Here is a 27,029-nt window from a genome sequence, read left to right as displayed (position 1 = left end):
TGGAAAATCATTTGAACCTCTTCACATCCTCAACGTCAGTGAACTCGCTAACTCATTCAACATCCTACATCCAAATCCTGGTAGAACCTACCATAAAAACGTATGAGATGATTTCCAAACAAGATTTACCTTCTCCATCTGTGCATTCCGTTTGGACTTGTAGAGCACTTCCCCCACAGCCACAAAAACAGAGAGAACCAAGCCTGCAGCCAGCACGATGAAGATGCCCCCGATGTTCTGCACTCCCAGCGCACTCGCCTCTTTGCTTTCCTCCTCAGGACAGCCGTTTCCTCGCCACCATTTCTCCTTCATCATGTGAAGCTTTCCTTCCTCTTGCAGCTGCAGGATCGCAATAGTGATCTTGTCTCGGTACGGAGAACCTATAAGGACAAAATAATCGGTACGGGGCCAGTCATCTTGTAGAACCCAAATTAAATGTTTTGTCTAGATCTCTTTGGTCTAGTTCTACTATGATCTGCAGACACAGGTTGAATAACATACCCATTGGTGTTCCCACTCCATAAGCTTTGGAATCGATGAGGCCCCCGACCTGAGTGAGATTGCAGTTGCGCTGCGTGACGAACTCGATCGTGGTGGACTCCATGAGGAATGCGTAGTCAGACGTCAGCACTCGCTGGATACCTTCTTCCACACTCTTCACCATCACCGATTGCCTCCTGCTGTTCATGAACTCCCACATTTTATCATAAGTTGAGATTTTTGTCTTCTACATAAAGGAGAATCAGAAGAAAAAAAACCCACTTTCAAATTATTTGCTTTCATTTTGATGCAAGACAGGGTTCTGACTTTAAATCTAAAGGATGCAGAATTGTTCTAAGTAGAACTCCTTGAGGCACCTTGAAGAATGTCATGGTAGATCCATCTTCTATGACACCATAGGGGATTTTGGTCTGCTTCGCCAGGTCATCAGCTGAGTCGATGGGAGACTCCATTCTCTCCACGGTGAGGAAGGCAGCTAGGTTCGCTGTGTATGATGAAATGATGATCAAGGTGAAAAACCACCAGATTCCTCCAACTATTCTGGTAGACAGAGCCTTGGGCATCAGCTCCGACCCTGGAGAGGACAGTACATTGGAGAGGGAGGGCAATTGGCAGGACAGGGCAAAGAAGGATTTTTTAAAAAGGAGACTTGGTGAGGAGTGAACCATTTTACCCGGAAGGTTCCATTTGCGCCATCTAGGTGTAAATGTTTGATCATAAACCTCATCATTTATCTTCTACATCAACATTTTTTCCATCTGTGCTAGAGAACTATACACTTTGATCTTTACCGGCTTTATTTTCACTTACCTACAGAATTTGCCATTAGTTGAAATTATTATTTTTTTTTTATACACACAAATATGTTCAAAAGTTATTTCTAGACATAAACTATGGCGATTACAGACCAAACATACCCCCAAAAAATCCCCCATAAGCATAAGTGGACATATTAGAACTGGGTTAAACTCAATAGTTAAAACATTGGACTTCGCCTCAGAAGGTCATGAGTTCAAATCTTAACACAGACAAGCTGTCATTGTTGGGCCCTTGCTCAAGGCCCTTAACCTTCAACTATTCAGTAGTATAAATGCGACGCTCTGGATAAAGGCGTCTACCAAATGTCATTAATATAAATGTAGAATAGAATAGAATAGAATAGAATAGAATAGAATAGAATAGAATAGAGACCTTGTTGGGTCTTACTTTCATGCACCCAAGGTAACTTCAATCCTCGTCACCACCTCCCACTGACCTCTATGGGGCGAACCACAGTGGCAAGGGACTCTGCAGTATTCACACCCTAAGGGCCTTCATTTTTTTTTCTTATCCATATTCAAATCCATATTCTCTCCAGGGTCTATAAAGAGTGACCTCTGGAAACTGCTTTATCATGCACTCTCAGGGATCAGCTAAAACTTGTCTGCTGGTGCTGTGAGTTTGGATCAAAGTGTATGCATGGAGTATGCAAAAGAGTATGATGTCTGATGTCTGATGTGTAATCTAGCAAATGGGGACATGCCGTAATTTTCGAGAGCTGTCAAATGCTAGCCAGGAAACAGCATTTACGGATTTTGCATGGATTTATACTGTGTAGCTCCCTAAAAGAACATCATTTCATCCAGCTGGACGTAAAGATGTATATGCAAAAGTAAATATCTGTAGCTAAGTTATAAAGAGACGTCTCTATTGCGTTAAACAGAGTCCTTTGCAGCCTGTAGTACCAGCTCGAAACCAGACGGGGGCCCCAGAGAAGCCAACTGGGCTAAAGTGAGCCAGATAAGAGCACAGCATGGACAGGCTGAAGCGTCTACCTTGTTGCATGAGAGCCCCAACTCCGAACCAGAAACTATTTAGTAGAGTGAAGTTATTTTCCACCATGTCAGAATCAGGGTTACAGGGATGAGGATTATACCACTCATACGGGCTGAACCTGATGCAGAGAAAAAAAGAGATAGAAAATGTGGTTAGACAGGTGTAGATGAGACATGGATTGACTGAGCTTGTATTTTTTTATTAAGTCGGTGTCGTTCCAGCCGATTTAATAGTCACCCGCTGAAGCTTTGTTCTCCAAGTAGCTCTTATTGCAATAACTTTTTTAATGGTCCACCAATCCACCATGATTAAAGGCTCCAGAGTATATTTTTTCGTAAATGTTAAGAACGTCTGTCTGTGAATCCGTGGAATTTATAACCTAAAGCAGAGCACCTTAAACGTGTCCTACACACTCAATTTCCTCTCCTGATTGGCCAACAATCCAACATGATTTGCTACACTATACAGACAAAACTACTGGATCACATGACTTGTCCAGCCATAATGTGAAATCGGATGTTCAAAAAGCACACGAATCTTAGAGTCAGGTGTCCACAAATGTTTTTGACTGCTGCTTCCTTGTATTATTTTTTAAATAAAGTTTAGTGTCTGATGTTTTTTGTGTTTCTTTATAGATAGCTTGCTTTTTATCAATGCAAAATTCAAACCAAACTTACCCATCATACCCCACACATACATTGAAATGTCCTATGCATATTCTGAACCAGCTTGGGTGACAATCGAGGCTTTTCCTTTTAGGTATCATCGTGCCAGTAACACTGAGTCACACAACTTCAACCACAACACTTCTCAGGGCGTCGGAATAACGAGACCCCGACTCGAAAGCCTTGCGATCAAACTGAAAAGAACGAATGGATTTTTGGAGGATTTTTCCTCTCATGACAGAATATTGTTTGGTTTCTTCACCCACGTTGACATGTTACCTGGCTATGACAAACAGCACGCAACTGACACCCAAGCAAGCCAGCAGAATATACATCCAGATATCAGGGGAAAGCGGGTTGAGAAAGGAGAAGACGCCGGGGTTGGTGCCGTTGGGTTTGCGGTACAGGATGCTGATTCCGAGAGTCATGAAGGGCTTGGAAAAATCGATCACCTTCTCTCGGACATATGTGATGGCCAAGGGAGCCACTGCCAGATCCACCTTCTGTCAAACACAATAGCAAATACAAGAAATTCATCAAATATATTAATTTTATGTTAATTGTAACCTTCTAATATATATATATATATATATATATATATATATATATATATATATATATATATATATATATGTGTGTGTGTGCATTTATATATATATATATATATATATATATATATATATATATATATATATATATATATATATATATATATATATATATATATCAATATTAGTTTCATATATGTCCCCAAACGGGACCTTGATATGTTTCCACACGGATGGTTTTCATTGCGGATGTGTGCATCATGGCGGATTTTGTTGCTTATTGCATGATTTTGGTGCTTGTTTAGTGATTAAGAATTGTTTTTTTTGGTGGAGTTTTATATATATAAAAAGAGGAGAAATTAAAAACCTGAAACACAAAACACATTTATTCGTCTTTTCTTTACTTATATATTATATATATATATATATATATATATATATATATATATATATATATATATATATAAAATTTATATATAAATGCACACATCTCTCAATTAAAACCATCCGTGTGGAAACATAGCGAAGGTCCCGTTTGGTGTCCTGATTATTTAAGTCATTTAAAACGTTATCATTATTTTAAATAATTTACAAGAATATTTTGTCTTCATGCTCTATGTTCAGTTTGGTTTATATATATAAGTAAAGAAAAGACGAATAAATGTGTTTTGTGTTGCAGGTTTTTAATTTCTCCTCTTTTTGTTTATATTTTAAATATGTGGTTCCTCTCCAAACTGTTTCCACAAACTTGTAGGCGATTGGATTGGACGTTTTTGGATGTGCAAGCATGAAATTTTCCCTTCATTGGAACTAGAAGAGCTGAACCTGTTCCAGCATGAAAATGCCCTTATGTACAAAGCCTGCTCCATGAAGATATTTCATAGTTTGGACGGACTGGAAGATCTCGAGTGACCTGCTATAAACCTGATTTAAATTTTTTGGTATGAACTGGAATGTTGATTGCACTCCAGGTGTTACTAACACCTTTGTATTATCTTGACAAATCACCACAAAATCTAGTGGAACATCTATTGTATTCCCAGAAGAGTGAAGGTTATGGCCAAAAATCCATACCAATCTTATTGTACTACTTCCATGAACTGCAATAAATCATGCACATTCCATCATTTGATTCCTAATACATTTTATTAAGTCATAAAAAAATACCAATTCCAAGTTTGGTCATTTTATGAACACAAATTGACAACAAATCAGATTCGGCAATGTTTAAAGGTTCCACAGGAGGTTCAGGGTCAGATTTTTTCCATCCACCATCACCCTACTGAACTCTACACTACACCATATGAAGACTGTTTATAATTTTGCATATTATAAATGGTTATATCCCTAATTTTCTACATATATATTGCCCTACATCAGAATCAGAATCAGGTCTATTAGCCAAAATGACACAAGAGAGAAATCTGGCTCCACCTGTTGGTGACTCTTAAAAGTACACATAAATAACTATACATTCAGCTTAGACTATACATACATTACTAATAGTTCGCATATACTGTACACATACTTAGTGTACTCAGCATCTGCACATTTATCTAAAATATAGTATAGTACTGCAATTTTATTGAACCAGTCTGAAGTTTTGCCAATGAAAAAACATTATTATTGAGAGTAATAAATGATGCTGCCAAGGTAGGCGGTCATTTCAACAAGAATCCACAAGGGGTCAGGTTTTATCACACCGATCACACGCCTAATTTATTCCAGTAAGTGTTCGCTGTGTTGGATGATTGAGTGTTTTTACACATGGACATGCTTTGGCTACAGTGTCTCTTTAATAGAGTCCCAGGAGAAAGGATTAACAATGCTCTTACAGCTTGCCAACGCTCTCATCCATCTCCTGCAGCTGTCATTCACTCTCGAGGCCACCGTTCCCTTTACGTCCCAATTGAGAAACGTGAACTGTACACTACACAGACAGGCAACATCTGGACTGATATCTTGTGGAGATTTTGTCCTGGTATTATTGGGGTTTGTTTATCTTCTTGAGATGTTAAGAACTTCAAAATTACTATATGGACAAATTTGTAGACACAATGAGTGGAATTTGCTCTTATAGTAAACCCCCCACCTTTCTGAGAAGATGTTCCAATACTGTTGGAACCGTTTTGGAACTTCTTTTTCGTCTGAAAGGGAAACTTTCATGCTACAGCATCCAAAGACGTCTTGTGTAATCACGTGAGAGTTGCGGAAACGTGTCGGAGAAGTACTGCATCCGTTATGGCTGCTTAATATTTCCATTTAGGGTGATACATTTGTTCTGAAGAATGGAGGTCATCTGTGTAATAAAGTTCCAAAAACGTTCTCATTCCCTTGTTTGTTTGTTTGTTTCCTTCTTTCTTTCTTTTCTATTTTTTCATTCATTCCTTTATTCCCTCCTCTCTCATTCCTTTATTCTTTTGTTTCTTCCTTCCTTCCTTCCTTCCTTCCTTCCTTCCTTCCTTCCTTCCTTCCTTCCTTCTCTTCCACACCTTAGACCTGCTTGAAATTCCTTGTGGCACTTGAGAAACCACAGACCGAGAACCAACAAGTGGTCCAGACTTCACCGTGGTCTCCCGGTGCCTCCTCCACCTTATTAGCATAAACCTGCAAGAGGTTGAGTTAAGTTGGATTTTTCTTCCTGATTCCGAGGAAGCACAACAGCTACAGGATAAAGTGGAGGCTTGCAAAAAAAAAGAAACAACTCAGGAAAATGCAGGGTTGAAAACATACGCCTGAAAATCCTTTCTAAATCCAATGAAAAATCCGAATGATCTTTTGGAAAAACAGAAAAAAAACAGTTTGAAAGTATCCCATTTGTTTACGTCGTTCATTCATCCGCATCACATTTCTGCTTCTCTGTCCTTCAGTTGAGTATTGACCTCGTGGCTCGGGTTTCTCTCTGAAATCAAGCCCACGCTCGGGTTTCTTTGGGATGGGGCCAGGATCACCTCACACTTGATCTCTGAGCGGTTATTTTGGTCTGACATTGCTACAAAGCCCTCTGATAAAACAACATGGGAAGTTGACAGCAATTACTTTCCATATATACGCCATATGAGGTTCCTCCTAAGAATGTTTGGAGGCACACACTTGTAGAAAAGATCTTTGGATTCAATATAGTAGCAGAAAATGTTTTCTTCATTTAAGCCAAACCTGCTCTAGCATGACAATGCCCATGTGCAAAAAAACAGCTCTATGAAGATAAAGTTTGCATAGGTTTGAGGGAAAGATCTTGTGTCCTGCTATAGAGCTCAGACCTCATCATATTGAACACATTTTATGGAGACAACTTTCCATAAAATCTTGCAGAACATCTTCCCAGGAGAGTGGACGTTATTATAATAGAAAATGGAAGACTAGGTGTGGAATGGAATGTCCAAAATAAGAGCACATACAAACCTTATGGAGGCAGTGTACCAAAAACTTACGTGGTCTATAAGTTCTCGCACCATGCCGTTCCACTGTCCCGTGCTCTCCTCCAAGGCGCCGTACTTCCCATCCTCTACCAACTGGATCTCGTAACGGAAGCCGAGAATAGCGGCGAGTTCACGCAGAAGGTCCACGCAGAAGCCTTCGAATCGGTCGTTTCCACAGAGAGGTTTATCAGACTTCTTGAACATCACATACGGCTCTTCCTGTGCAGGAGATAATGAAAGAGAAATGAGAGAAGATCTTCAAGCTTAACTCTATTATTCTGGGAACAATTAGAGAGGAACTCAGAAGGACCTTTTCTTTGTGTGGGAGAAAATAAAAGCTTTTATAATGCGGGTTTAAATGAAATAGTGCTCAGTAACAGTTTATTCACTATGAGGACAAATGTATTGAGACGGCCAGATGTGTGAAAAAGAGGAACATCACCAACGTCTTTAGCATGAACATCTTGCATCAACTGTTCCCTTCACTTGAACTAAACCTGATCCAGCATAACAATCACATTTCTATCTATCTATCTATCTATCTATCTATCTATCTATCTATCTATCTATCTATCTATCTATCTATCTATCTATCTATCTATCTATCTATCTATCTATCTATCTATCTATCTATTTACTGTTATAATAAGCTCCACTCTTCTGGGAAGATGCGGCACACTTTTGTGGAGATTTGTGCTCCTGAGGTCAGGAGGTCTGGGGTGCAGTAAGCGTGAAAAATCCACCCCAAAGGTATTAAAAAGGGTTTATAAATCCCAGCAGGTCATTTAAGGTCTTTTCGAACCCGATGCTCATGAAACTCGCTCCATGTGATCTCCAAGTTCCAGTGATGAAGCATAAATAATTGTTGTGGAAACAGGATTTTGTGGGAACAGTTTGAGGAAGAACTACATTTGGGTGAAGATGAAAGTGATCTGCTGTGGTTACAGCTCATCGTGATGAAACGTGAGGAAATGCTACGTCTCTGATGTGCTGTGTGAGTGTGTTAGTAATGTGTGATGGTGTGCGTTTACCAGGATTGTGGCGACCTTCAGAGATTTGTTGGACAACGAGTTGGTGACATTGTTCGCTTTGCTCTTCTGATGCTCTGTCATGTTTAAGCCACTCAGAGGTTCCCATGTGCCAATCTGTTGATCAAATAGACGTACGCATATATAAAAAAATACTCATATATATATATATATATATATATATATATATATATATATATATATATATATATATATATATAAAAATAAAGAATTTAGAAATACATGGTACCTTTTCCAGTCCGTCCTCCTTCAGACTGATGACGTCTAGATCGAAGTCCGTTCTCAAACCGTTGGTTTTGTTGAAAAGAACGCGGCCTGTAAGACCATCCCATGAAGCCTTTGAGGGACGCGATAAATAATTGTAAATAATTCAAAGAAAAAATCTGTACTCGTTATAAAAAATTTAAAAATACACACACATCAGTTATAACATTCAAACCGAAGGGAATGACAACAATCATCTCGTACCTGCGGCTCCTCTATCTATCTATCTATCTATCTATCTATCTATCTATCTATCTATCTATCTATCTATCTATCTATCTATCTATCTATCTATCTATCTATCTATCTATTCCTTCCTTCCTTCGTTCCTTCCTTACTTCCTTATTTTGTCATTCATTCTTTTTGTTTGTTTGTTTGTTTGTTTAATTCTTTTTTTCTTTCTTTTTTCATTTCTTCCCTACTCCTTCATGTTTTTTTGTTTCTTTCTTTGTTTCTTTCTTTCTTTGTACTGTGTTTCCTTTGAAGATCAACCAAGCATGGCTGGAAAAGACGGCCGTCCCAATACTTTCGGCAAACGAATCCATATGTTTTCTTCTTCTTCTTCTTCCTCTTCTTCTTCTTCTTCTGCTTCTTCTTCGTCTTCTCTCGGCTTCTCATATTAGGGGGCGCCACAGCGGATCATCCGTCTTCATACCCCCCCTGTCCTCTACATCTGCCTCTTTCACCCAGACTACCTGCATGTCTTCCCTCACCACATCCATAAACCTCTTCCTTGGTCTTCCTCTTTTCCTCCTTCCTGGCGGCTCCATCCTCAGCATTCTCCTACTGATATACCCCATGTCCCTCCTCTGCACATGTCCAAACCATCTCAATCACACCTCCCTCACCTTGTCACCAAAACGTCCTACATGCGCTGTCCCTCTAATAAACTCATTTCTAATCCTGTCCATCGTCGTCTCTCCCAACTCTCACCACAAATAACAATATCATCCGCAAACATCATAGTCCACAGAGACTCCTGTCTGACCTCGTCCGTCAACCTGTCCATCACCACTGCAAACAGGAAAGGGCTCAGAGCCGATCCTTGATGCAGTCCACTTCACTGCTGTCACACTGTCCTCATACAAACGAATGTATATGTAATTTCAATCATTCCACAAATAAAAGAAAAAAAAGAGAGACGCACAGTATGAGAGTGATCGGTAAATGGCGTATGCTCTCTCTGTCTCTCTCTCTCTGTCTCTCTCTCTCTCTCTGTCTCTCTATCTCTCCTCCTGGTGATAAATCTATGATCAAAAGCATAATCTGTCGGTGTGCATCACGCCGACATCCGTAGAGCAGCATTGCACTTTAAAAGCAGCGTCTGCATTCGTTTTCTCGGAAAGCGTCTCTTTCTGAAGTCTGACTTCAAAGCTGTCGGAGGACTGGGCAGAGAGGGACAAAAGAAGAAGAGGTTGAAGTTCAACCAGCACGAGGACGGGGTTTGGGGGCAATAGAGCGTGATAGCATCAGGTGCAGGGGATGTCACACAACTGAACATACGCACTTTTACGACGTCTCGTTCCGCATCCAATCCTCCATTTAGTGGTAAAATAACCTTCACTATTCTGGGGAGATGTTCCACTAGATTCTGAAGTGTGCTTGTGGAGATTTGTAGATCCAGATCCCTAGATCAAGGCTGATTTGTGCGTTCTTATGCATGAAAAAAGTTTCACTGTGCTGTAAACTTAATGACCAAAAGTATTGGGACACCTGCCTTTTCCAGCTGTATGTGCCCAAACCTGTTCCAGAACGACAATGTGCCTGTGCACAAACTCAGCTCCATGAAGATCTATGGGTAGGAACAAAAGATCTTCAGTGGCCTGCTGTAGAGCTTTAAATCCTCTAGAACACGCTGCACTCCAGACCTCCTCACATCACATTCATCAGTACCTGACTTTACTTTACAGTGCATTCTCTCCTTCCTTCCTTCCTTCCTTCCTTCCTTCCTTCCTTCCTTCCTTCCTTCCCTTCTTCCTTCCTTCTTTCCTTTCTTCCTTCCTTCTTTCCCTCTTTCCTTCTCTCCTTCCTTCCTTCGTTTCTTTTCTCCTTCTCTCCTTCCTTCCTTTTCTCCTTCCTTCCTTCCTTCTCTCATTCCTTCCTTCTCTCCTTCCTTCTTCTCTTCCTTATCTCCTTCCTTCCTTCCTTCCTTCCTTCCTTCCTTCCTTCCTTCTCTCCTTCCTTCATTCATTCTCTTCTTCTCTCCTACCTTCTCTCCTCCCTTCCTTTCTTCCTCTCTCCTTCTCTCCTTCCTTCCTTCTCTCCTTATTTCTTTCCTTCTCTCCTTCTCTTCTTCCTTGCTTCATCTTCATCTTCATCTTCATCCCAGAAGAGTGGAGGTTATTAGAACAGCAAATTCAGTGTTAGTAAAGTTTTATGCTCAGATGTCCATAAATGTTTGTCCATACACTGAATATAAGTGTGTGTGTGTGTGTGTGTGTGTGTGTGTGTGTGTGAGTGTGTGTCTCACCTTTCACCTCAAAGTTGGTCTCACGGTTCGTTCTCTATGATGACGATGATGATGACGATGATGGGGATGATGACGATGATGATGATGATGATGATGATGAAGGTTTTTTTTTTTTATTATCTCATCTGCTGCTTCTCGCTCGGGTTTTCATGCTTCATTGTTCAAGTGATTTCTGCACTTTTCTTTCCCCGAATTATTACACAACAGTTTGATCAAATATTGATTACAATCTTATTTTTTAAAAAGTCTAGGGTTCTGAAATAGTTCTGTACAATCTAAATATAGTATAAACAGTATGTGTGTGTGTGTGTGTGTGTGTGTGTGTGTGTCTGTGTGTGTGTATACCTCTTTAATGAGGCTCATGAACCTCCCTCCGAGCCGCCAGGGCTTGTGTCGGTTGCACTGGAGAGAGCTGACGGTGAGCTGCTGCGCCTGCTGCACCGCTACTGCGACAACATGCACTGCATCATACATCAGAGCCGCATCTGTCTGTGAACACACACACACACACAACACACACACACACACACACACACACACACACACACACACACACACACACACATCCCAGAGGCATAAATACATCAAATGTATCTAATTTATGTCTGAACATTTATTTAGTAATTCAATTTATTCAATTGGATTTATTTTTTTATATATTTACATTTCGCGTTTGCTGATTTTTACGAGGACACCGTTTTCCTGTTTACACCGTGTTTATATATGTGTTTATATACACCTGCATACAGCCTTCACAATCAACTCAAAGCAATTTGTGAGTGCAAACATTAACTATTTGGACAAAAGTATTGGGACACCTGACTGTATTGAGCCACAAATCTCTACAAGCACAACATCTAATGGAGCATCTTCCCAGAAGAATAAAGATTACACATTTATTCATCCATTCATTCATTCATTCATCCATTCATTCTTCTGTTCATTCGTTCATTCATCCATTCATCTTTACATATTTTAATTCAATTTATTCATCATTCGTTCCTTCCTTTCTTCTATTTATTTATTCATTCATTCATTCATTCATTCTTTCATTTATTTATTAATTCATTCATTTATGTATCTATTCCTTCATTCATTCATTCATTCATCCATTTAATTTGTTCATTCATTCATTTATTCTTTCGTTCATTTATTAATTCATTCATTTATACATTCATCAACTTATTTTCATTCAATTTATTCATCATTCCTTCCTTTCTTCCTTCCATTCATTCATTCATCCATTCACCCATACCTTCTTTCTTTTTATTTATTCAGTCATTCATTTGTTCATTTACTCATTTACATTTTCATCAATTCTTTCTTTCTTTCTTTCTTTCTTTCTTTCTTTCTTTCTTTCTTTCTTTCTTTCTTTCTTTCTTTCCTGTATCGAACATCTTCGGATGACTTTCATGAGCTCTAACATCTTCAAAGAAGAATGGAGATTACGCATTAATTAATTAATTAATTCATTCATTCATTCATTCATTCATTCATTCACTCTCTCTTAATTCCATTATCTATTCATCCATTTTTCTTACTTTCTTTCTTTTATATTTACAATAATTCATTCATTCATTCATTCATTTGTCCTTATTTTCATTAATTTAATCATCTATTCATCTTTACTTATTTTAATTAATTTATTCGTCATTTCTTCCTTACTTCATTTATTCATCCATACATCCATACTTTTTTCTTTCTTTCTTTTTATTCATTCATTCATTTGTTTATTTACTAATTCATTTTTATTCTTTCTTTCTTTCTTTCTTTCTTTCTTTCTTTCTTTCTTTCTTTCTTTCTTTCTTTCTTTCTTTCTTTCTTTCTTTCTTTCTTTCTCTGTATCGAACATCTTCGGGATGACTTTCATAAGCTCTAACATCTTTAAAGAAGAATGGAGATTAGGCATTCATTCATTCATTCATTCATTCATTCATTCATTCATTCACTCTCTTTTAATTCCATTATCTATTCAACCATTCTTTATTTCTTTTTTATTTACAATAATTCATTCATTCATTCATACATTCATTTGTCCATATTTGTATTAATTCAATCATCCATTCATCTTTACTTATTTCAATTAATTTATTCCTTACTTCATTCCTTACTTCATTTATTCATCCATACAGCCGTACTTTCTTTCCATCTTTTTATTCATTCATTCATTCATTAATTTGTTCATTCACTAATTAATTTTTATTAATTCTTTCTTTCTTTCTTTCTTTCTTTCTTTCTTTCTTTCTTTCTTTCTTTCTTTCTTTCTTTCTTTCTTCCTTCCTATAGCATTTCTTTATTTCTTTTGTTTGTATTTATGTATGTGTGTTCTTTCTTTCTTTCGAACAACTTCGGGATGAATTTTTAATAAGCCACAGATCTCTACTCCGGCAGCTAGTGGAACATCTTCCCAGAAGAATGGAGATGACTCTATAAACTGATAGGGACGTGTTGTGGAATTAAATGTCCAGCTCAGTCCAATCACATAATGTCCACAAACACGTGTCCATATAATGCCTGTGTGTTTGTCAGATCTCAGATCTTAAAGTGTGGATTGACGCCAGTTTGCTTCTTCTGATCAACATCCAATGCTGTTCTGTAGCCCCGAGCGCGATTTTCTCAGTCCTCAATATCTCCCTTTCATCCGTTTGATCCACAGTAATTAAAAAATAATCCGTTTTCTGTAACTAAAATACAGCAGATGATCAAACTGGCAAAAGTTTAAAGGCAGAAAATCTTTTTTAATATTATTATTATATTTAAAATATCTGACAAACGCATTTTCCTGAGTGACGTACAGTTTTATCCATCCATCCATCCATCCATCTATCCATCCATCCATCCATCCATCCATCTATCCATCCATCCATCCATCCATCTATCCACCGATCTTTCCTACTTTCTTTCTTTCTTTCTTTCTTTCTTTCTTTCTTTCTTTCTTTCTTTCTTTCTTTCTTTCTTTCTTTCTTTCTTTCCTCCTTTCTTTGTGAGATATGAAAATGGAGGGAAATGAAAAAGCCCTGGTGACCATGACGCTGATCTTACAATGTTCCTTCCACTCCTCATCCCTCACACAGATCACTGGTATTTAGGCATTCACACACACACACACACACACACACACAGTTATTCACTGTGCAAAGAGACTGACAGAATTGTGTGTGTGTGTGTGTGTGTGTGTGTGTGTGTGTGTGTGCGTGTGTGTGTTTATGCAGTTCAGCTGTCAGTGTGAAGATCTATTACTAAGCTAATGATTGCTTCTGGCTCCTGAGGGAGTAATTGCAGACGTCTCTTCTAGCACTAGGGACTGCATTTCAATGTGTGATTGTGTTTGTGTGTGTGTGAGTGCATGCGTGCGTGTGTGGGTGTGTGTGTGAGTGTGTGTGTGTGTGTCTGTGTGTGTGTGTGTGTGTGTGTGTGTGTGTGTGTGTGTGCGTGTGTGCGTGTGTGTGTTTATGCAGTTCAGCTGTCAGTGTGTGAAGATCTATTACTAAGCTAATGATTGCTTCTGGCTCCTGAGGGAGTAATTGCAGACGTCTCTTCTAGCACTAGGGACTGCATTTCAATGTGTGATTGTGTTTGTGTGTGTGTGAGTGCATGCGTGCGTGTGTGGGTGTGTGTGTGAGTGTGTGTGCGTGTGTCTGTGTGTGTGTGTGTGTGTGTGTGTGTGTGTGTGTGTGTGTGTGTGCGTGCGTGTGTGATGTCAAAAGAAAATAGAATTGCCTTTCTATTTATCTTGACCTCCAAGCTCTTAGATTTTTTGACCATGCTCTCTCTCTCTCTCTCTCTCTCTCTCTCTCTCTCTCTCTCTCTATCAGGAGTCATGATATATGTATTATAAGATACAATGGGGGTCCATCACATTCACCCACAGTTGGCGGGGCCATTATTTGTGGATGGAATTGTACACGAGTGTGGACCCTTTTAAGAGTCATTAAGTTACTTAAAGTAAACGAGTATTGGTGTGTGTGTGTGTGAGAGAGACACAAAAAGAAAGAGAGAAAAAGGGGAGAGAAAGGGAGAGAATGTGGGGGGGGACCTTTGTTAATAAAAAGATGAATGGAGCAGAAATCATAGGTACTTTATAATTTTTCAGTGACTGTGATTAGGCAAGAGAGAATAAGGAAGATTTTTTTCTCCTGTTCATCCATTAATTTATTCATTTATTCATTCATCCTCATTTCCTTGTTTCATTCATTCTTCCTTATTTTTATTGATTTTTTTCATCCATTCTTCTTTCCTTGTTTTCACATATTCATTCATCCCTTAATTAATTAATTCCTTTTTCATTCATCTATTCTTTCTTTCTTTCTTTTTTAATTTTCATTCATTCATTCAATCATTTATTAATTCTTCCTTATTTCCATTAATTCCATCATAAATTCTTTCCTTCCTTCCTTCCACTTCTTTATTCATCCATTCGCTCGTTCATCCTTATTTTCTTTCTTTTCATTCATTCATCCATACATTTATTCATTCACTCATTTCTATTTTTCATTGATTCTTTCTTCCTTTCTCCATTCATTCATTCATCCATCCATTCATTCATTTAATCCTTATTTCCATTCATTCAATCATCCATTCCTTTCCTTTATTTTGCATTCATTTATTTTTTCAGCGTTCGTTCCGTCTTTCATTGCATTCATTCATTAATTGATTAATTCGTTTGTTTATCCACACTATTCATTTTCATCCATCCATTCAACAATCCAATCATTTGTTCTTTTGTTTTTATTTTGTTCTTTCTTTCTTTCTTTCTTTCTTTCTTTCTTTCTTTCTTTCTTTCTTTCTTTCTTTCTTTCTTTCTTTCTTTCCTCCTGTCATTTTTACTGTAGTATTTCTCTCTAAACTTCTCTATAATGTGATAATTCTGTAATTATTTCATTTTGCAGGAGCCAAATCAACAAACATTACTTAAAAAAAAAAAAGTCACAAAAGGAAAGTTACAGATTTTTCCTGCTGAAACGCATTGAAAAGAGAATCTTGCTCTTTTTCCCGGCGCGTGATTCCCGAAAGCAGGATGAATATTTCATAAACGTGTTTTGACCTTTCACTTTGAAATCTCATCACGATGCAGCGATTAAAATTTACACTGAAATTTGAATGTTTCTGGTCTTGGGGTTCATTCGAGATGTGCGTGAGATGTGATTGAGATCCGGGAGATAAACGACATGGGCAAAAGTATGTGGACACCTAAACAAAAATCCCATTCCACTTATGTTTTATAGTTTTTTTCTCCACTGATAAAAGTGTTCAATTAGATTTTGGATTCAGCATCAAGAGTGTGTGGGTTCGGGTCTCCTTGTTCGAGTGAGGGGAAAATTTATCTTCACCGCACCTGGAAACATCTTGTAGAATTGTGTGCTTCCGAGTTTGTAGTAACAGTTTGGGGAAGAACCGCATAAGTCGGGTGTCCAAATACTTTTGATCACACCGTGTACAAGTTAGATGGTGTATTTTAAAGATGTGGCATTGGCTGGCTGGTGGGATTAAATAATCGTTCGGCATTTTGTCAAGATGACAGAAAAAACAACTTCTCGACTGAACTTTTTCTGACGAGCAAAACTGCTGGAGACGTGTCTTCTCGCCGCCGTCCGCTCGTGCAGGAAGCTTCCAGACAGCAATAAATCGCAGCGTTGATGGATGGGCTAGAATTGCTGCGAACGAGCTCCGGCTGGTCACCGCACCAGCTGCCGTTTCCACGGCAACACCGCATCTCTGGCAGCGGAGCACTATTGAGATGATTGTCAGGACCCTGTGTGTGTTTGTGTGTGTGTGTGTGTGTGTGTGTCATGCTAAAGGCAAAGGTCTGAGGTTTTAGACACAGCAGAATCCAAACTGGATAGATGGTGTTATTGGATCTCACACAACACACACACACACACACACACACACAACACACACACACACAAAGGTGATAAAAAATTTTCGCCATTAACTGTCTCAACATCTGGATCTGTGTCAGGCTTTAATCCGTCAGATTCGGAACATATATCATTCCTGCCTCCGGAAAAAAGGAGGCGTTTATATCGAGTGAGCAAAAGATCTATTTATATACACTATTTGGGCAAAAGTATTTGGACATTTCCAGCCATATGTGCAGTAGTTCATCCTCAAATGGTTCCCCATAAACTTGGAGGCACACAATTCTCAAGGATGTCTAAACCTGACTTACATGGGTTGGAGGGAGAGGAAGATCTTGAGTGGTGTGATGTAGAGCTCTGAACCATACTGAATGCATTGAACCCTGACCTACATCAACGTTCACAAATCTCTGTGGAACATCTTCCCAGTAGAGTGGAGGATTAGAACAGCGTATGAGGAATAAATGTGAAAAGCACATGCAAATGCCTAGGTGTCCACAAACTCTTGACCATACTGGGTATGTCATGTGACCACATGTTTCAATTCTCTCCCCCTCTCACTCTCTCTTTCCCTCCCCCTAATTTGTTAGAAAGTCTCTTTATGGAGCGTGAGACTGAAAGGCAGAGACGATAAACGGTCATTACTTCTGGCATCATGCGGCGACCTCGGCTCCGACATCAGTCACCTGCAGGGACGGTGCGTTGCGCGTGTGAACGCGGCCAAATTAAGCACGCGCACGTTTCCCCTGTGGCTCGATCGCCTGTTTACTATGCAAAACCGATGGAAGCAAAAACCTCCCTGGGACTGATATACACGCTGCGGTTTAAAACGATATCGATTAAGCAGTAAACGCAACGTCCGGTGACACGAGGCAATACCGCTTTTTGTTCCTCACGTCTCACCGTCATAAATCCGTCCAGCAGTCCCGAATCGGGTTTCGGAGGGGCCTGGAGTCTCTCCATGGACCACTTCTCGACGATGGAGGACACCTGAGCGCTCTCGGTGTTCAAGATCCGAAAGCCGGTCATGTTCACGCCGCTGTAGCGGTACGGCTCCATGTCTAATGCGAACAAGTCCTGCAATAATCATGAGAATCGATTTGGATATTTACTACTCAGAAATAATGACAATCGGAACAGACAACAGTGTGAGAAGTAAATAAACACATTATGAGGTAAACAATAAAATAGTGTGTATAAGAGTCAGATACAGTATATATCAAATATACATGTGATTTAATGATATATACATATATCTGGAAAGACCTGTAAGGCAAAGAGTAGTAGTGTGTGTGTGTGTGTGTGTGTGTGTGTGTGTGTGCTGAGAGGAAAATAAATGTGAGAGAATGTAGTCTGGCAGGCCGAGGTAGCTGGCATGATTACTGAACGCCCTTCAAGGACGGCCATGTTTTACAGCAAAAAGAGCTGGAGAGCCTACAAGCACACACACACACACACACACACACACACAGGAACCCACACACACGCATGGGGCCAGTAACTAATTTGTGTTGGCTCATTCCTGTGTTTCAGAGATTATTCACACGCAGGTTATCGGCGCTTCTGCAGTTTTGTTTTCTAAGAATAAAAATAACATTTATATAATTATTATTATTATTATTATTATTATTATTATTATTATTATTATTATTTTAAGGTGTCACTTTATTTACAGCGACATCCACACACACATCCTGCAACCAGCAAAATAAAATAAATGTATCAAATATCAGGATTATAGGCCAGAAAATACATTACCCATAAGCCCATGCATATCACATGACTGGGTTACAAGGGACAGACAGATAGACAGATTTTTCATTTCCATCCACCATCTCACAATAAAGAAAGAAACAAAGAAAGAAAGAAAGAAACAAACACACACACACACACACACACACACACACACACACACAAAAAAACAAACAAACAAGGGAATGAGGGAGGAAGGAAGAAATGAAGGACAGAAGAAAAATAATAGAAAAGAAACAAACAAACAAACAAGGGAATGAGAAAGGAATGAAGGAAGGAATGAAAAAATAGAAAAGAAAGAAAGACAGAAAGGGTAAGAATTCTTATGAGATTTCTTCAGTCTCACATATTTATCATCAAATATACAAATAGATCCAGGAAAATGTCTTTCTTTCTTTCTTTCTTTCTTTCTTTCTTTCTTTCTTTCTTTCTTTCTTTCTTTCTTTCTTTCTTTCTTTCTTTCTTTCTTTTCTTACTCCCCACCTTTATACATTTTTTTAGAAAGAAAGAAAAAGAAAGAAAGAAAGAAAGAATCAAACAAACAATTAAACAAACAATTAAACAAACAATTAAACAAACAAACAAAAATAAAAAAATAAGGAGGTGCGTGTGGGAGTAAGGAGGGAATGAAGGAAGGAATAAAGGAAGTAATGACAAAATAAGAAAGGAAAGAAAAGATAGATAGATAGATAGATAGATAGATAGATAGATAGATAGATAGATAGACAGACAGACAGACAGACAGACAGACAGACAGACAGACAGACAGACAGACAGACAGACAGACAGACAGACAGACAGACAGATAGATAGATAGATAGATAGATAGATAGATAGATAGATAGATTAGTATGACTACATAAAGATAAATTAGTAAAAGCAGTATCTCTTGCAACATGGAGAAAATATGTATGTCATATTGTCAGTGTGTGTGTGTGTGTGTGTGTGTGTGTGTGTGTGTGAAGCATATCTCACCAGTGTTGTGAAGATGTAGTGATAATACTCGGTCATCATCCCCATGGAGAGAGCCTTTACAACACAACACAACACAACACATCACAAAATCACACACTTCTCATGTGCACATGGACTGAAGCAGCAGCTTCTTGCTCTGTAACACTGTAGACTCCAAAAATTTAAAATAAATGGACACTTTGTACTCATCGGTATTGAATCATATTTAACCACAACATATATTTATATGATAAAGGATATTAATCTCCTTTATCGTAACGTTTAATTCAGCTGAAATACTTTGCCGTGCATCTTGTAAAACTTTCCAAAAGGTGCTCTTTACTAGCTGGAGATTTCTTTCCAATCCACTTTATCCCAGAGCAGTTTAATAGGATTTAGGTGTGGTGACTGGGCAGGTCGTTCCATGAGAGCTGAAACTCCAGACAAGTGTTTAGTTCTCTAGCGCTTAAAGAGCTCAGATATACACTTCATCGTCCAGACAAAATTGCATGGCGCTGAAAAAGGAACTGTAGCCATGCTGGAAAACAATCTCTAATGATGTGGGAACAGTTTGAAGAAGATCCACATGGCTGGAAAAGCCAGGCGTCCCAACACTTTAGTGTCTGTGAGATTAGAATGTTGCTCCAGCATGGATCGGCTCCACTTGCCCTCGTTCAGGGCTGAAGCGCTGCAGATCAATAGGGGTATTGATTGAACGGTTTAATGAGCATAATGAATGATGTGACTCATTTGCTACGACCGTCTCAGTCATCAGATCTCAAATCCACCTGAACACCTCTGAGACTCCGAAGTGTTAAAAAGTGCTGTCTGGCATCATTATTAAATCTATCCATCCATCCATCCATCCGTCCGTCCGTCCGTCCGTCCGTCCGTCCGTCCGCCTGTATCTGTCTGTCTGTCTGTCCCACTGTCTATCTATCTATCTATCTATCTATCTATCTATCTATCTATCTATCTATCTATCTATCTATCTGTCTGTCTGTCTGTCTGTCTCTCTGTCTGTCTGTCTGTCTGTCTGTCTGTCTGTCTGTCTGTCGGTTTATCTCTGTCTATCTAACTATGTATATATGATCAGTTTCTTTCTTTCTTTCTTTCTTTCTTACTTAGTTTTCATCTTTATTTCACTCTTTCTTTCTTACTCCATCCATCCACCCTTCTATCTATCTATCTATCTATCTATCTATCTATCTATCTATCTATCTATCTATCTATCTATCTATCTATCTATTTCTTTCATTCTTTCTTTCTTTCTTTCTTTCTTTCTTTTTCTTTCTTTCTTTCTTTCTTTCTTACTTTCTTTCTTCTTTATTTTATTGGTTTATTAATTTGTTTATTTGTTAGTTTTTGTTTCTTTCTTTCTTACTTAGAAAGAGAGAGAGAAGCACATCATTCCTCAAGAGGGAGAGAGAAAGAGGGAACGAGAGGGAGCGGTGAGAAAAGAGGGATAGAGTGATAGAAGGCGTGGAGAGAGGAGATCACTCAGACCTGCTTGATGATCCACGCAGCCATCTCATGGCCACAGTCGAAGATCACATGGAACTCTTTTGCTTTTTTCATCTCTTTGAGCAGCGGTTTGGCGTCCTTCGTCTCAGCAGGGAGCTGGCGGATTTTCAGCCGGATGTTGTATCGAGAGGGAGCTTTGATCAGCTCCTGCAGACGAATCAAACCTACAGAGCGAGACAAAGGGAGAGAAAGAGAAAGAGAGGGAGAGAGAGAAAAAGAGAGAGCGCAGTTCAGGTGTTTATACATTCCACACACATTCACCTTGAGTGATATTCAACTGCAGAGAGCCTTCAGTATCGAGGTCATTTTACTTCAACAACAACAACAAAAAAAACTATTCAATCATCAATATATTTATATTATAAATATATTTAAAATGATTCAAATTATAAAAATACAATATAATATAATAATATAATATTTAATTATATTTTTTATCATTATTAATAAATTATATAAATTGTTAATATAATATAATTTAATATTAATTAAATTATATGATTTAATATATTCATTGTTCCTTGTGTTCACGTGTCTTTTCGTCCTCACGTGTTTTTTCCACGTCCGTTCTCAACGCTGCATCTCCTACTCACCCGTACTGTCGTCGTACACCACCGTAACCGTCTCCCACCTGAAGAAGTACACCAGCTCCAGGATGGCACGGCTAAGGGACGAGAAGTCCGGGTACAGGCTGACGTAGAAAGAGTCACGGTTATCCGAAACCTGGTGTTTCCATCGGGTCTGGATATGTGGCACACCCAGTGCATTAGAGATGGACTGCACTGCATTGGCCGAGGAACTGTGCGATGGTCCGAATATGGCCGCCACCCCTAATGAGAGCTGCTCACAAGCTGCTGAGAAAAGTGCAGTCATGATTAAAAAAAATGTATTATCGACGCTATAAAAAATGGTAGGTCATAAAACAAGTAGTAATGCGTAGTGGGCGGAGCTAAAGGAAAAGGTGGTCTGTAATATCTGACCAGAAAAAGTGATCACAGACTATTTTCTTTACAATGTATGCATTAAAAAAGAAAAGAAAAGAAAAGAAAAGAAAAGAAAAGAAAAGAAAAGAAAAGAAAAGAAAAGAAAAGAAAAGAAAAAACTAAGTGTTATTTAAAAAAATTTGAATTGTTTAAAAAAAACAACAAATGAAAACATTTACAAAAAGTAAAAATAAGTTTTAAAAGAAATTTTTATATATAACAAAAGGCAGAAAAAAAAGAAAACAGTTGTTTTGTAAAAAAAAAAAAATTATCAAAGGCATTTTGCATACATTTGTTTTATTTGATATATATACACAACATATATAAAAAAGAGAAAGAAATAATGAAAGGGGAAACAAAAAAACAATAGAAAATGCAGAGAAAAGAAAAGGTGGAGAAAGTATTAAGGCTCTGGTGCATTCTGGGATTTATAATAAAAAAAGCGATGGACTCCAGACTCTGTACTGATGTAGATGTAAAGCCCTTCCCCTCCCCCACCTTTCCTGGAGGCCTCGAAGCTGTCGAAGACATTGATCCTCTGGATGTCGTAGGTGAGCGTGGTGTTGGGCAGCAGCGTGCGGTTCCTGTTGATGGTGTTCAAGGCGAATTTGAAGGCCAATTCCTCTGCACCTGATGGGCCGCTCTCGATGGACTCAAAAATCCCTCCTGAAGGAGAAAACAAATCCAGGGGATACAGTGGGTGAGACATAGTTAGGCTTAGGAGCAGGAAATAGTAATGGTATGGAAGGAAGGAGAGAAGGAAGGAAGGAAAGAAAGAACGAAGTAATGAAAGAAGAGTGGAAGAGAGAGAGAAGAGGCTTGATAGAAAGTAAAAAGAGAAAAAAATAAGTAAATAAGACTTCAGTGGGAGAAGGAAGGGAGGAAAGAAGGATGCAGAGAAAATGAAAGAAAGAAAGAAAGAAAGAAAGAAAGAAAGAAAGAAAGAAAGAAAGAAAGAAAGAAAGAAAGAAAGAAAGAAAAGATGTATAGAGGAAAGGAGGGAAGGAAGAAAAAAGAGGAAAGGAATGAAAAAGGAAGAATGCAGAGAAAAAGAAAGAAAGAAAGAAAGAAAGAAAGAAAGAAAGAAAGAAAGAAAGAAAGAAAGAAAGAAAGAAAGAAAGAAAGAAAGAAGGTAAAGTCTGAAAGTAAAAAAAAGAGAGAAGGAAAACAATAACAGAGAGAAACATGTCAATAAGGACAATTCTTCTTCTTCTTCTTTCGGCTTCTCCCATTAGGGGTCGCCACAGCGGATCATCCGTCTTCATACCCCCCTGTCCTCCACATCTGCCTCTTTAAATCCAACTACCTGCATGTCTTCCATAAACCTCTTCCTTGGTCTTCCTCTTTTTCTCCCTCCTGGTGTCTCCATCCTCAGCATTCTCCTACTGATATACCCCATGTCCCTCCTCTGCACATTTCCAAACCATCGCAATCTCACCTCCCTCACCTTGTCACCAAAACGTCCTACATACGCTGTCCCTCTAATAAACTCATTTCTAATCCTGTCCATCGTCGTCACTCCCAACGAACATCTCAACATCTTCAGCTCTGCTACCTCCAGCTCCACCTCCTGTCTTTTACTCAATGCCACTGTCTCTAAACCATACAACATCTCAGGTCTCACCACAGTCCTATAAACTTTCCCTTTCACTCTCGCAGATACTCTTCTATCACAAATCACTCCTGCTATCACTTTTCTCCACCCACTCCACCCTGCCTGCACTCTTTTCTTAACTTCTAACACACTCTCCATTACTTTGCATTGTTGACCCCAGGTACCTGAACTCCTCCACCCTAACCACCTCTTCTCCCTGCAGCTGCACCACTCCACTGCCCTCCCTCATATTCACACACATGTACTCTGTCTTACTCCTACTGACTTTCATTCCTCTTCCCTCCATCATGTACCTTCACCCCTCCAGGCTTTTCTCCACCTGCTCCCTACTCTCACCACAAATCACAATATCATCCACAAACATCATAGTCCACTGAGACTCCTGTCTGACCTCGTCCTTCAACCTGTCCATCACCACTGCAAACAGGAAAGGGCTCAGAGCCGATCCTTGATGCAGTCCAACCTCCACCTTGAATCAGTCTGTCATTCCTACTGCACACTTCACTGCTGTTACACTGTCCTCATACATGTCCTGCACCACCCTCACATACTTCTCTGACACACCAGACTTCCCCATACAGTACTAATGACAACAAGGACAATTGAATGGAAGAATAGAGCGAGTGAACCAGATGGATGAATGGAACTGTACAGAGATGAATGAAATGAATACACAGTTTCCATGGTGTGACATTAGGGAGCGAATTGCAGTGCTGAGGGTCGAGAAATCAATCGCTCGCACTCGTTTATTGCTGCTTCCCCTGATTTCTGTAAGTGTAGAGGAGGATTGATTATCTAAGTGAGAAATGTGTACAGAGCGCTGAGCGGGAATTACGAACAAGATACATTATTAATAACGGACCATCTGGGATTATCTATGACCAGTCTTTCTCTCTCTCTCTCTCTCTCTCTCTCTCTCTCTCTCTCTCTCTCTCTCTCTCTCTCTCTCCCTCTCTCTCTGTCTGTTTATCAGGAAGACCCAGTAAAAAGGTGCTGGAACAATCTATCCATATCTCGATTTTTTCCTTTTAGTCTTCCCTCTTTACCACATATTTATTCCTTCTCTTACTAAACTCACACACTTTCTATTTCATTCTTCATCAGTGTGTGTGTGTGCGTGAGAGAAGAAAGGAATAGAAAGAAAGAAAGAAAGAAAGAAAGAAAGAAAGAAAGAAAGAAAGAAAGAAAGAAACAAACAAACAAACAAACAAACAAACAAACAAACAAACAAACAAACAAAAAATAAAGAAAGAACTGAAATAGGAAGGAAGGATTGAAAGAAAGAAAGAAAGAAAGAAAGAAAGAAAGAAAGAAAGAAAGAAAGAAAGAAAGAAAGAAAGAAAGAAAGAAAACATACAAACAAAAGAAACAAACAAAAGAAATGAAGAAATGCTATAGGGAGGAAGAAAGGAAGGAAAGAAGGAAGGAAAGAAGAATAGATAGAAAGAAGAAAGAAAGAAAGAAAGAAAGAAACAAACAAACAAAATAAAGAAATGAGACAGAAAGAAAGGAAGGACTCGTTGTCAGATAAAGAGTTAGTTATTAATATTTGGCAGGTTTGGGTTTCATTCGTCTCATTACTCTAATGAGGAAATGTTTTAATCACCTCACACGTTCACGCCGAACGCTGAAGTCTGATCCTCAGAGAGCTGTTCATTACCAGCATCATTCATCAGGGTAAGAATTCTCACGAGATTTCTCCAGTCTCACATATTTATCATCAAATATACAAATAGATCCAGAAAAATGTCTTTCTTTCTTTCTTTCTTTCTTTCTTTCTTTCTTTCTTTCTTTCTTTCTTTCTTTCTTTCTTTCTTTCTTTCTTTCTTTCTTTCTTTATTCTTTTCTTTAAGAAAAGAAACAAACAAACAAACAAATGAACAAATTAATAAATGAGAAAGGAAGGAAGGACTGAATGAAAGACAGAAATTATAAAAAAAAACGGAAAGAAAGAACGAAAGAGCTGAAAGAAAGAAAGAAAAGATGTACAGAGGAAAGGAAGGAAGGAAGGAAAAAGAGGAAAGGAAGGAAGGAAGGAAAAGAGGAAAGGAAGGAAGGAAAATGAAGGAAATGCAGAAAAATGAAAGAAAGAAAGAAAGAAAGAAAGAAAGAAAGAAAGAAAGAAAGAAAGAAAGAAAGAAAGAAAGAAGAGAGAGGAAGAACCTTGGAGAGGATGTGTGTGTGTGTGTGTGTGTGTGTGTGTGTGTGTGTGTGTGTGTGTGTGTGTGTATGTGTGTGTGTGTGTGTGAGACAGAAAGACAGGGGATAGCATGAAAGAGAGAGAAAAAGAGCAACAGACAAAAGAAATGGATGAAGGAAATGAAGTGTTTCCTCTCAGACTCTCGAGTTATTGATCAGTCGCGGAGAACAGAATTCCCGAGATTCCCTCACTGCAGATCCGGCGCATGTTGGACTGAGATAATGAAGACGAACAAACTATCAGGGAGTCAATAGAGGATTCGTGTCAATATGCATCATGAAACGCAATATTTTATATTGTGCATTAATCACATCCAATTAGCAAAACCGCAAGAGACATCCTTGTCCAGGTTCAGACCGGGGTTTCAGGGTTTCATCCGTTTCTCCATAATCACTGGGTTCATGGAATCGAATTCAATTGCATCATTTTAATTACTTTTTCATCGTTTTATATATATATATTGTGCCCTCCACAATTATTGGCACCCCTGTTTAAGATGTGGTCGTGGACTTCAAAAAATTCTCCTTTTTTTTAAAACAACATAGAACCCAAATGCAAAAAAAGAGAAAAATCCAACCTTTTATTTAAGTACATTACTTTGGTGGTAAAAAAAGACACATTTAGAAGAAAAAAAAAAATTGAAATCATGTGTGCCACAATTATTGGCACCCCTGATGTTAATACTTTGTACAACCTCCTTTTGCCAACAAGACAGCACTTAATCTCCTCCTATAACATTTCACAAGATTGGAGAACACAGAGAGAGGGATTTTTGACCATTCTTCTTTGCACAATCTTTCTAGATCATCCAGTGTCCTGGGTCCTCTCTTATGCACTCTTCTCTTTAGCTCGCCCCACAGGTTTTCGATTGGGTTGAGGTCTGGGGACTGAGATGGCCATGGGAGGACCTTGAGTTTGTGACTGCTGAACCACTTTTGTGTAGATTTTGCCACATGTTTTGGATCATTATCCTGCTGAAAGACCCAATGACGACCCATCTTCAGCTTTCTGGCAGAGGCCATCAGGTTTTTATTTAAAATATCCTGGTACTTCAAAGCGTTCATAATGCCATGCACCCTAACAAGGTTCCCAGGGCCTTTGGAAGAGAAACAGGCCCACAGCATCACAGATCCTCCACCATACTTCACGGTGGGCATGAGGTGCTTTTCGGCATACTCATCTTTTGTTTTACGCCAGACCCACTTAGAGTGTTTGTTGCCAAAAAGCTCAATCTTAGTCTCATCTGACCAAAGCACACGATCCCAGTTGAAGTCCCAGTACCGCTTAGCAAACTCCAGACGTTTACGTTTGTGAGTGTTAGTGAGAAAAGGCTTTTTCCTTGCATGCCTCCCAAACAGCTTGTTGGCATGTAGAGAGCGTCTGATGGTTGTTTTGGAGACTCTGTGACC

The 27,029-nt window shown here is 38.9% G+C and overlaps 1 protein-coding gene across 2 annotated transcripts in view; it reads right to left on the bottom strand.

The window, feature by feature from the left end:
• LOC124401024 (glutamate receptor ionotropic, kainate 2-like) overlaps positions 1 to 27,029 on the bottom strand; it is a 39,493-nt gene that overhangs the window by 1,782 nt on the left and 10,682 nt on the right. The window contains exons 2-15 of one of the 2 annotated variants that reach the window (XM_046872919.1): positions 22,304 to 22,471; positions 21,416 to 21,676; positions 20,805 to 20,986; positions 19,320 to 19,373; positions 17,496 to 17,669; positions 11,077 to 11,220; positions 8,227 to 8,334; positions 7,980 to 8,093; positions 6,961 to 7,167; positions 3,261 to 3,484; positions 2,316 to 2,434; positions 858 to 1,075; positions 502 to 727; positions 130 to 380 (exon numbers count right to left, since the gene is read on the bottom strand). In XM_046872919.1, coding sequence (XP_046728875.1) covers positions 130 to 380; positions 502 to 727; positions 858 to 1,075; positions 2,316 to 2,434; positions 3,261 to 3,484; positions 6,961 to 7,167; positions 7,980 to 8,093; positions 8,227 to 8,334; positions 11,077 to 11,220; positions 17,496 to 17,669; positions 19,320 to 19,373; positions 20,805 to 20,986; positions 21,416 to 21,676; positions 22,304 to 22,471 — 2,450 coding nt within the window. The remainder of the gene's footprint in view (positions 1 to 129; positions 381 to 501; positions 728 to 857; positions 1,076 to 2,315; positions 2,435 to 3,260; positions 3,485 to 6,960; positions 7,168 to 7,979; positions 8,094 to 8,226; positions 8,335 to 11,076; positions 11,221 to 17,495; positions 17,670 to 19,319; positions 19,374 to 20,804; positions 20,987 to 21,415; positions 21,677 to 22,303; positions 22,472 to 27,029) is intronic. The other variant, XM_046872920.1, reaches the window with a different exon arrangement.

The sequence above is a fragment of the Silurus meridionalis genome, chromosome 18 (genome assembly GCF_014805685.1).
Source record: "Silurus meridionalis isolate SWU-2019-XX chromosome 18, ASM1480568v1, whole genome shotgun sequence".
Classification (NCBI taxonomy): domain Eukaryota; kingdom Metazoa; phylum Chordata; class Actinopteri; order Siluriformes; family Siluridae; genus Silurus; species Silurus meridionalis.
This window is presented reverse-complemented; position numbering and strand designations above follow the sequence as displayed.